Raw genomic sequence first — 12,401 nt, 5'->3', positions numbered from 1 at the left:
AGTCTTACGTACATTTTACCATTATCAGACCATTTGTCACTGACACGATCATCGAAAGAGAGACTGTCCATCATATACTGGTTTTCGCGCGAGAGATCATCTCTAATTACGACACCGCGTCCTTTTAGCTTGTAGCGCTTCTTTATGCATTCAATTTTTTTCCGTCGACACATGAACTTGACGATGACAGGTCAACTTCATTTCCTGATAGTTATTATAATTATGTGTGTATCTAAATGCATATATAAGCATTTTCGAGGTATTGCCATGCTGGACCAATATATGAAGTTTGGTCAGGATCTATTCAAAAATGAAGTCGCAACAAAGCTTACAAAGATTTTCTATAAATAGTAACGGTGACCTTGACATTAACCTTGGCGCCCTGAAACACGAACTTGTTTGAGGTATTGCCATGCTTGACCCATATATGACGTTTGGTCAGGATCCGCTCAAAAATGAAGTCGCATTACAGCGCTGACAAAGATTTTCTATAAATATGTAAATAACACAAGGAGACTCTGATACTGAAAATATACCTATACAAATATAGATTCACTATCTATGGTCATAAATACGTACATAAAATATATATTAATGGAATTAAGGTATATGTCCATCCTTATAACTGTCTATCAATCTATGTAATGATTCGCATTAAACATGTATACCTTGATGCTGATAATATACATGATTAACGTCGTTATGTTAAAAATGTACCGGCGACAAGTTTTTCTTATTGCGTAAAATAGCAAATATACACTTATATATATATAATTATTGAGAATATTAATAACAGCATACATGTTTTCTGTTATTATGATCATATACATATCATCATCATTTACTGGTAAAGTAATATCACAACAAAGGGCCAGGTTACATATATATACACATATACATATCACTGAGTCTGTGCAAACTATCTCTTACTTTATAATTTGATAATCATATAATATGCATATAAATGTTCAATTACGGATGTTGTCACTGTATTTGGGTGTTAATGATTTTCTAATTATTTTCTGCTTTCTATAGTAATCACTGTACATCTATTAATTAATATTATCAACATACACACACATACAAATGCATGTATATATAATATATATATAAACAAAAGTGAATAGTGTCAATGTGATTGTAACCCTCTTAACTAAGCATCATTATATTTATTACATGCCTTACAGGGTAAAGTTGGGTGAGATGTGGTGACTTGCTAGTTATGTATAATTGATTTATCTCCTTCCTATGAACAATCTCAATTGATAATCTTATTTGATTTGGACTTAATCAGAATGATACAATTTTATGTTTTATTTCAAATTCTTATATGATACCAGTTTATATGCGGTAGGGAGATGCGTGTTTGGTCAACACATGAGTAGAAGACTACTGGTATTTACCAGATGGACATTATAGTCTGAAACTCTGTTGTTGATCAGGCACTTGTCTCTCTCCTGTATAGTAAACGAGTTCTCATCAATATTTAACAATAATTTGAAAATTATTATAAAGAAAAAGAAAATAAATAAGATTATCGTTATATATTATTCACAAATACTCTTTCTATATATATACTGTAATTTCCATCTTGACTAATAACCAAATACTAATTATTTGAAATAAATGTAATAATTTATTGAGAGAACTTTAATATAGGCTTAGCCTGATGTTCAATCCATTTGATTATCAATAAAATATGTTGAAATGAAAGTTTTCTATAAATGGAAACGGTGACATTGGCCTTGACCTCGGCGCCCTAAAACACGAACTCGTTCGAGGTATTTCCATGCTGGAGCCATATATGAAGTTTGGTCAGGATCCGTTCAGAAATGAAGTCGCAAGAGCGCTGACAAAAAGAGAACATACGTACGTACATTTATGTACTTACGTAGTACTTACTACGAACGAAACGCTATATCCCCTCCCCGACGTTCGTCGCGAGGGGATAACAACCTTTTCACTCTTAGCATAAACTCAATTTGTATGTCACACCTACAATTGACTTGCATTTCACTGATTCAAAACAGTAATTTAATTTTAGAATTTATCAAATTAAAACCTTATTTAGATTCAACACTCGTCATGCAATCGACAAAATAACTTATCTTTTACTTAATCATTAGTTCATTAATTATCAACAAGAAACACTGAGCAAACAAAGTAAATGTAAACCTTCTATTTTCTGGGTTTTATTTAATTCTCTACTGAATTATAATGTGGCAGATGATTTCCAGGTATTCCCACCATACATGATATTCCCTTAAACTCATTAGACCAAACTAGCTGACGATGTAACCTGATATCAGATGAAATCAAAATTCCTAAAAGCGTAAGGGCAATCATTTGTCGACGAGAAAATAGGCCAAATAGCGAAACCCTATCAAATATCTGTTATTTTCTCTATTATTACACCTTCTTAACCAATGTTATAAGCAATTTATATTTAACTCCCATCAATCAAATTAGTTCCAAATAACTTATTTGAATCTCAATACCATTATCAATTTAATGAAAATTTCGAATTTCACTCATATTATCCATTTAAAAAAAATTGCATTTCAATCCCATCTTCCATTCAATAAATAATTTGCCTTTCGATTCCATACTCAAATTAATAAATAATTTTCATTTCACTCCAAACCATCAATTAAATATTTTTTGTTTTCTCTCCCGTCATCGGTTCAAAAATAATTTACATTTCACTCTATCATCACTTCAATAAATAATTTGCATTAAACTCCCGTCATCAATTCAATCTAATGATTTAATTTCGATTTCATCATTGAATCAATAGACAAGTTGCATTTCACTCCCATCATTTATTTGATAAATAGTTTCTTTTTCTCTCCCGTCATCAGTTTGATTAATAATTTGCATTTAACTCCGATCATCAATTCAATAAATAATTGCATTCAACTTCCATCATCAATTAAATCTAATACTTGCAATTTCACTTTAATTATTGATTTAATAGGATATTTGAATTTTACTCCCATCACCATTTCAATAAATAATTTGCGTTTCACTCCAGTCATCAATTCCATAAAACGAAACGATGTCAATTCACACATCGAAATCCACATTCATCATTCGTTAATTCAATAAATAACATGGAATCAACATTTATAATATTAAATTACAATTCAAAATAAACAATTTGTAAAACAGCACGTTAAACTAGTGATTGCTGTTGACTATTTTTATCGTACTTAACATGACATTGATCAGCACTATAAGCAAGGGACTTTATGAGCTAATCAAACCCTTTATTTACTGGAGGCAATTATCAAAATTTTATACCAATTCCATGACTCGTATATCAAATTAAAACTCGTTATATTCTTTTGATAGCATAACCAAGCGTGTTTACAATATCATGGAGAGCAGCATATTGAGAATATTGGTACTAAGATTTGAGATATATGACACATGTCTCTTTTCTATATTGTGCCTGGCGTTCTGGACGTGGAAATAGTTAAAATCTGCACCCATTACAATCTTCTTCTTTATATCCCGCTTGACAATGTCTCGCGCTTGGCCTTAAGTTGTACGTTGATTTCCCTGTGGAAGGCGGTGAGGTCTGACCACACAACATATCTGGCCCATTATAGTGTGGTGGTAATGGAAGGGGATCAAGACCAAGTCAATGTACAAATTCTGCTGAAGACGTTAAACAACAACAGATCTTTATAACGACGCTATACTTGTCACTAGGTTGTAACGTCACTGTGGTAATGAGACGTATAGTAAATCATGGCTCCCTTAGGTATAATAATTATAATCAAGTTATTGTAATGGTTGCTGAACTATTTGTTATAAGATATGAGCATTGTTGAATTCAAATAAATATCAATTCTATTAAATATGAATATATGAGTAATATCGATGGACAAAATATCAAAAATATTGTTAACGTTAAATATGTTTTAACTATCTAATTCCGTAATACTGATACAGCTTAAATTCGCTTAATACAGAGTGTTCAATGGAATTCTATCCATTCTCTTTAATGCCATAGATAATGCCTAAGTGTATCACAACACCATTCAACAGCTGGCTTAGGAGCAATGCAATATAGTTCACATACATTTCCATATATATAGTCCTCGTACACGTCCAGATATATAGTCATCCTACCCGTCCATATACATGTTTATAGTTTTCGAACACGCCCATACATATAAATACCTCGAACACGTCAATATATAGAGTCCTCATCTACGTCGTCAATCTATATTGTCATCGTACACGTCCATATATATAGACCTCGTACACGTCCATATATATATATATATATATAGTCATCCTATCCGTCCATATACATGTATATAGTCCTTGTACACATCCATATATATAGTCTTCGTGCACATGCATATATAGTCCCCTTACACATCCATATACATGTATATGGTTCTTGTACACATCCATATAGATATAGTCCTCGTACATATCCATATGTATAGTCCTTGTACATTACACGAATATTACTCAATGACATCAAAAGTTTTCGTGGAGGCACGGTTTTGTGTTGTAGTCGAAGTATGCTGATTGTACCTTGTCCGGTTAATTATGACGGTCGTCTCCAGATGGTAAAACACACATTTAAAGTACCTGAAATGTGCATTGGAGAAGGTAAAGTATACTTAACATAAGGGTATGTGAATACACTACCAATACCATTCACTATCGGTAACATCCACTTAATAGTATGATTAATTAAATACACTACCGGGTGTATTTACCTGATAGCATAATACACTGCAATTGGTATTTACTTAAATATAGTATCGGTAGTATCGTCTTGATTGTATAATAACTACAAACTCACCATCGGTATAATAATATTGGCTTTCTGCCATAATTATTAAAATACACTAGCAATAACATTTAAGCACTTCTTATCGGAAGCATCAACTTAATTTTATAATTAATTAAATACATAATTCGTTGTATTCCCCTGATTGTATAATTACTTTTATATGTTATTGGTGGTATTTACTCAATTGAATGATTACTGAAATACATTATCGGTAGGATTTGCCTGATTTTATGATTACTTAAATACACAATTTGGTGGTATCAACTTGATTGTATAATTATTTAAATATTCTTTCGGCAGTATTTTCCTGATTTTATTATTACTTCAATACACAATTGGTGGTAATAACTTGATTGTATTAATTACACTATAGTTGGTATAAACATGAATTCTACTTGGTTGAAACCGTAAGGATGTTCAAGATTTTCAATGACGTGTAGAGGGCAATAACTCCGTGAATTAAAAGCGGCTAAGACAGCTATTCAAACCGAAAATGAAGAAATTGCTCAAGTGATTTAACGACCCATGACCATGAATATGGGTTAAAGCATCATGCACCATTTATCCAAAAGTAATCATCAGGACAAATTTGGTCCCAGATCCATTAACTCAACCAAGATTATAAGTGTATCACACGTGTACATAGTACAGAAAATTATTCTAAAACATGAAACATAAATTTCTATCAGTGTTCTTGTTTAAGCATGATCATAGAAAACTTCTCATTGGAAAATATATTTTGATCAGTTATAAGAAGAATATCAAGTATATTTTACACCATGGCAAGTCCATGTTATATGTACACGAGTGTGACAAACATCAGTTGGCAATGTTGAATTTTATCATAAGTTAGTTTTACTTTCATTTTTTTCTGTCATTTACCTTGGCATGGCGTTCGCAGGTGAATTGAAAATGTGTATATTGAAAAAAAGGAGAAATATCTAGCGTTGTCTTTGATAGCATGCTAGCAATTTGCAACTTACCGTTATATATATGTCAATATACTGTAACTGATAATTACCTGATTGTATGATTAACAAATAAGGTATCTTTGTTTCGTCTTATGCATTGACATCTCTTCCAGCCGGAAATATCTCTGCCAAGACCATATGATATGACGATATTACCATATTTCTAAATACACAAACAGAAAACATTCAGGTGATTATAGAATGAGACAGAGACAAGACATGGTATATAATGTACACATGTATATCATTAATAGTGTGTTCGTTAACACACCTGGTGGTTCCGTTGTCCTATAGGTTTGTATTCGGACGTTCGTTAACACACCTGGTGGTTCCGGTGTCTTATAGGTTTGTATTTGGACGTTCGTTAACACACCTGGTGGTTCCGGTGTCCTATAGGTTTGTATTCTGACGTTCGTTAACACACCTGGTGGTTCCGTTGTCCTATAGGTTTGTATTCGGACGTTCGTTAACACACCTGGTGGTTCCGGTGTCTTATAGGTTTGTATTTGGACGTTCGTTAACACACCTGGCTTTTCCGGTGTCCTATTGGTTTGTATTCGGACATTCGTTAACACATCTGGTGGTTCCGGTGTCCTATAGATGTGTGTTGAGACGCTTGTTAATATACCTAGTTGTTCCGGTGTCATCTTGGTTTGTTTTCAGATGCTCGTTAATATACCTATATGTTCCGTTGTCCTTTGGTTTTTCTCCAGACGCTCGTCAATATACTAAGCAGTTCCGGTGTCCTCTAGGTTTTTTCACATATTCGTTTACAATCCTGGAAGTTCCGGTGTCGCCACTCCGCCTCTCAGTTTGAGGATCTGACTGTAGTTTAACCTTATTGTATGGAGTTTGGATCATTTATGATGTAGAATGTAAGCACATCTGTCTTATTATCCGTGTACTAAAGAGTCTAAATGATAATCGAAATGTTATTACTATTTTGTTTTGGTGATTTTGAGTTAAAATAATAGTTTCCTGTTCATGTCGGAATTTCTTGTTTGCTATTTTTCCTAAAAGTGTTGTCTATGTAACCCTGGTCAATACTAATCGCAATATATCACTCAGCTAGAGAGAATTCCTCTAAAGCTCGGTTGAGTGTAAGACTAGTAATCAGAGATAAGTTGCAATACTAACCTTAGATATTTTCTTCAATTGACCTTACGAGACCTTGTATGTCCATGTCGCATTCTGCCATCGCCTGTAGAAGCTTCCTAACAGTTGCCGCTTCTCCTTCAACCTTGATCCACAGCTCTAGCAGCGTCGTTATTTGCTCCTGTATATTGATACAACTAACCTCCTCTCTTTCTATGATAGTTTCTTTCAAACCAAGCTCCAAAAATAGGATGTAACTTTCTCTGGGTGATATGAAATCTGAGACGATCGACACATGGTCTATTGACATTGGCCTTTGTAAAAGATTCTCTGGAACATCAAAGTCTGAAAAGGGACAGATGCAGACATATATGCTACAGTCAGCTTCATTCATTTTAATTATAAAGTCAAATATTCTATGCAGAAAAAAAAAATCATAATTGAACAAGAGGCCCATGGGGCCTGTATCGCTCACCTGGTTGGATTTGACCAAATGTCAAAATAATGTTCATGTTCAATTCCTTTTGTTTGTTAACCTCAAACAATGCTATTTATGGTTATAGCGTGGGGATCCCAACTGCTTTAAAGAAATAATGAAGTCCAGACTCTCTGAGTTTACAACATGCATTTATAACTTTATGACTAGTAGTGATTTAAAGGAATTACCTCTATTTCCCATATGGGGCCCCGCCCCTTTGGCCCCTTGGGGGTCAAATTCACCATTTATGCAAAATCTGTTCCCCTTCCCCCAAGAATGCTTCTGACTAAATTCGGTTCAAATCCATTCATAACTTAATGACAAGTAGCGATTTGAAGGAATTACCTCTATTTCCCCATTAGGCCCCGCCCCTTTGGCCCCTTGGGGGTCAGAGTAACCATTTATGCAAAATCTATTCCCCATCCCCAAAGGATGTTTCTGACCAAATTGGGTTCAAATCCATTCATAACTTTATGACAAGTAGCGATTTAAAGAAATTGCCTCAATTTCCCCTATTGGGCCCCGCCCCTCAGGCCCCTTGGGGGTCAGAGTCACCATTTATGCAAAATCTGTTCCCCTTCCCCCAAGAATGTTTCTGACCAAATTGGGTTCAAATCCATTCATAACTTTATGACTAGTAGCGATTTGAAGGAATTACCTCTATTTCCCCATTAGGCCCCGCCCCTTTGGCCCCTTGGGGGTCAGAGTCACCATTTATGCAAAATCTGTTCCCCTTCCCCAAAGGATGTTTCTGACCAAATTGGGTTCAAATCCATTCATAACTTTATGACAAGTAGCGATTTAAAGGAATTGCCTTAATTTCCCCTATTGGGCCCTGCCCCTTAGGCCCCTTGGGGGTCAGAGTCACCATTTATGCAAAATCTGTTCCCCTTCCCCAAAGGATGTTTCTGACCAAATTGGGTTCAAATCCATTCATAACTTTATGACAAGTAGCGATTTAAAGGAATTGCCTTAATTTCCCCTATTGGGCCCTGCCCCTCAGGCCCCTTGGGGGTCAGAGTCACCATTTATGCAAAATCTGATCCCCTTCCCCAAAGGATGTTTCTGACCAAATTGGGTTCAAATCCATTCATAACTTTAGGACTAGTAGCGATTTGAAGGAATTACCTCTATTTCCCCTAATGGGCCCCGCCCTTTTGGCCCCTTGGGGGTCAGAGTAACCATTTATGCAAAATCTGTTCCCCTTCCCCAAAGGATGTTTCTGACCAAATTGGGTTCAAATCCATTCATAACTTTATGACAAGTAGCGATTTAAAGGAATTGCCTTAATTTCCCCTATTGGGCCCTGCCCCTCAGGCCCCTTGGGGGTCAGAGTCACCATTTATGCAAAATCTGATCCCCTTCCCCAAAGAATGTTTCTGACCAAATTGGGTTCAAATCCATTCATAACTTTATGACTAGTAGCGATTTGAAGATATTACCTCTATTTCCCCATTAGGTCCCGCCCCTTTGGCCCCTTGGGGGTCAGAGTCACCATTTATGCAAAATCTGTTCCCCTTCCCCAAAGGATGTTTCTGACCAAATTGGGTTCAAATCCATTCATAACTTTATGACTAGTAGCGATTTGAAGGAATTACCTCTATTTCCCCATTAGGCCCCGCCCCTTTGGCCCCTTGGGGGTCAGAGTCACCATTTATGCAAAATCTGTTCCCCTTCCCCAAAGAATGTTTCTGACTAAATTGGGTTCAAATCCATTCATAACTTTATGACTAGTAGCGATTTGAAGGAATTACCTCTATTTCCCCATTAAGCCCCGCCCCTTTGGCCCCTTGGGGGTCAGAGTCACCATTTATGCAAAATCTGTTCCCCTTCCCCAAAGGATGTTTCTGACCAAATTGGGTTCAAATCCATTCATAACTTTATGACTAGTAGCGATTTAAAGGAATTGCCTTAATTTCCCCTATTGGGCCCTGCCCCTCAGGCCCCTTGGGGGTCAGAGTCACCATTTATGCCAAATCTGTTCCCCTTCCCCAAAGGATGTTTCTGACCAAATTGGGTTCAAATCCATTCATAACTTTATGACAAGTAGCGATTTAAAGGAATTGCCTTAATTTCCCCTATTGGGCCCTGCCCCTCAGGCCCCTTGGGGGTCAGAGTCACCATTTATGCAAAATCTGATCCCCTTCCCCAAAGGATGTTTCTGACCAAATTGGGTTCAAATCTATTCATAACTTTATGACAAGTAGCGATTTGAAGGAATTACCTCTATTTCCCCATTAGGCCCCGCCCCTTTGGCCCCTTGGGGGTCAGAGTCACCATTTATGCAAAATCTGTTCCCCTTCCCCAAAGGATGTTTCTGACCAAATTGGGTTCAAATCCATTCATAACTTTATGACTAGTAGCGATTTAAAGGAATTGCCTTAATTTCCCCTATTGGGCCCTGCCCCTCAGGCCCCTTGGGGGTCAGAGTCACCATTTATGCAAAACCTGATCCCCTTCCCCGAAGGATGTTTCTGACCAAATTGGGTTCAAATCCATTCATAACTTTATGACTAGTAGCGATTTGAGTTAAAATAATAGTTTCCTGTTATGTCGGAATTTCTTGTTGCTATTTTTCCTAAAAGTGTTGTCTATAACCCTGGTCAATACTAACCGCAATATATCACTCATCTAGAGAGAATTCTCTAAAGCTCGGTTGAGTGTAAGACTAGTAATCAGAGGTAAGTTGCAATACTAACCTTAGATATTTTCTTCAATTGACCTTACGAGACCTTGTATGTCCATGTCGCATTCTGCCATCGCCTGTAGAAGTTTTCCTAACAGTTCCGCTTTTCCTTCATAACTTTATGACTAGTAGCGATTTAAAGGAATTGCCTCAATTTCCCCTATTGGGCCCCGCCCCTCAGGCCCCTTGGGGGTCAGAGTCACCATTTATCCAAAATCTGATCCCCTTCTGCCAAGGATGTTTCTGACCAAATTTGGTCAAAATCCAATAAGAACTTGATGACTAGTAGCGATTTGAAGCAAATGTTGACGGACGGACGACGGACGACGGACACCGGACGACGGACGCTGCACCATGGCATAAGCTCACCGGACCTTCGGTCCAGGTGAGCTAAAAACTACTTGTTGGCGAGATATAATTGGATGTTCCCAGCTTAAGTATACAATCACAGAACACGTAGGAAAATGCGATGTCGACACAAGACTCAACCCTGAGGAGGATGTTAAGCATCCGAAAAGGCATCCAGAATAACTTAAACTCCTAATTTTGTTTCTCTGTCTCTATCACGCATGAAAAATACATTCTGTCAGTCTATGTGGGTCCTTGATAGCTTCTTTTATCGCTGTAGTCCTACTTAGCATACGGGGTAGGGTTTTCGTTGATAAAAAATGTAATAAACAGAATATCTAACAGTGTCTTCAGTAATACCAAATATATTTCACTCGTGTGGCTAATATTTTGATATTTTTCACTCGTGCTGCGCACTCGTGAAAAATATCAAAATATTAGCCCCACTCGTGAAATATATTTGGTATTACTGAAGACACTGTTAGATATCCTCTATTTATCCGTTCAATAATACATAACCAGAGTTAAACATATTTGGAGGAGCTATTCACTGTTTAACCCCAGCAAAATCTACACTTTATCACTCAAGGGTCACAACAAACGCAGATTCCTACATCCTACCTCCTACATATGAAACCCGTTATCAATCTATACATATGGATTCGTTAATTATAGCATGCCCGCGTTGCATCCCATGCCCATGATCCTTTCCAATTCTGACTTCTAAGTATGATGAAATTTTATACCGTAGTTTAAATACAAATTTATCATTCCCTTAACAAAATAGGTTTTAGTTTATGCAGAATGAATATTACCATCAAGTAGATCTTCCCGATTAGCTCCTTCCAGAATAGTTTGAAGATCTATATTCATGCCCCCTTCCGTCATAGCTGAAGCGATGTGTGAAAATCCACGTTTCGGCGTTTTATTGAAGAATGCAACCATGCTCTTGGTAATTGGAACTCTTCGAGAAATTTTTTGGTAATCTAGGAAGAAGCGATCTACCGTGTCAATCGGACACTCTAGCTCCATGAAAAAGGATAGATGATATATCCCGATAAATTTGCTGATCCTTCCCAATTCTTTGGGTGATGGTTTTCTTTCGGGTAAATGGACAGGGAGTCCATCAACTAGAAAAAAAAACAGCATATCTCTTTATATAGCTATTCAATATTCCGCAATATAGCATTGCCATATTCAGTTCAGGATGAGTTCAAGATGCACAGCATTGCTTAAATTTCACATTCGGGCTTGTTCTTGAATAATTTCTTTCAATGGAGTTACGGAGATTTGATTATATGTATCGTTATCAGATTAAATCATGGTAATTGGGAGCTTTAAGTCAGCGCTATCAAATTAATTTTATAATTTGTTTTATCTATTCTTGTTACAGACTTACCTGTTTTGACACTGGTCTGTGCCTGAATTAAACGAGAAAACAAATATGTGATACATACAATGTTCTTATATATTAATTTTGTACGTCCTCAAATTTGTTATCATGATATTATCTTTTCGAAAGTTCAACCAATTGGGAATTCCTATTCTTAAGTATGGAATAAGATTAAGGGGCGTCTTAATAGCAAATCCAGTAAAAAACTTATATTTTACAAGCCTATAAATTCTTACTACGATGTAATTTAACAGAGGTAACTTAACCAACGTTTTGTATATATCATGGCAAACCATGGGCCTTGCTGTTGACATGTAATTTGTTTTGGAACTAACAGCTTTACATGCGAATTATGCATGTTTCAGGGGGACGAGGGGACGAAATAAGCTCATCTGTATTACACATAGTCTACTGATTCTATTTTAGCCTTGAAATGCAAAAGGCAGTTAGTTGTAAATAAGATCACGCACATATGGCTTAAAAAGAGGTATTTCAAACATCAAACATACATTATCAAGAACGCTGAACATGCCAAGTTTGTAAGAGAAAAAATCAACCGCTGAATTTGGGGTAAAAGCTGCATATTTCTGAAAAAAAGCCCCAAAACT

The 12,401-nt window shown here is 36.3% G+C and overlaps 2 protein-coding genes across 3 annotated transcripts in view; both read right to left on the bottom strand.

Moving 5' to 3' along the window:
* LOC117331030 (glycoprotein 3-alpha-L-fucosyltransferase A-like) overlaps window positions 1-12,401 on the bottom strand; it is a gene marked incomplete in the record, with an annotated part of 148,938 nt that overhangs the window by 88,675 nt on the left and 47,862 nt on the right.
* Window positions 1-12,401, bottom strand: part of LOC117331516 — a 142,458-nt gene that overhangs the window by 128,611 nt on the left and 1,446 nt on the right. Inside the window, exons 2-6 of one of the 2 annotated variants that reach the window (XM_033890258.1) lie at window positions 11,800-11,821; window positions 11,216-11,530; window positions 6,931-7,233; window positions 5,844-5,956; window positions 2,627-4,614 (exon numbers count right to left, since the gene is read on the bottom strand). In XM_033890258.1, coding sequence (XP_033746149.1) covers window positions 6,932-7,233; window positions 11,216-11,530; window positions 11,800-11,821 — 639 coding nt within the window. In that variant the 3' untranslated portion in view covers window positions 2,627-4,614; window positions 5,844-5,956; window position 6,931. Of the gene's footprint in view, window positions 1-2,626; window positions 4,615-5,843; window positions 5,957-6,930; window positions 7,234-11,215; window positions 11,531-11,799; window positions 11,822-12,401 lie in introns of those variants that run through there. The other variant, XM_033890257.1, reaches the window with a different exon arrangement.

This window comes from Pecten maximus, chromosome 7 (assembly GCF_902652985.1).
Source record: "Pecten maximus chromosome 7, xPecMax1.1, whole genome shotgun sequence".
Taxonomy (NCBI): Eukaryota; Metazoa; Mollusca; class Bivalvia; order Pectinida; family Pectinidae; genus Pecten; species Pecten maximus.
Note: the sequence above shows the minus strand (reverse complement) of the source record. Positions and strands in the feature narration are given on the sequence as shown.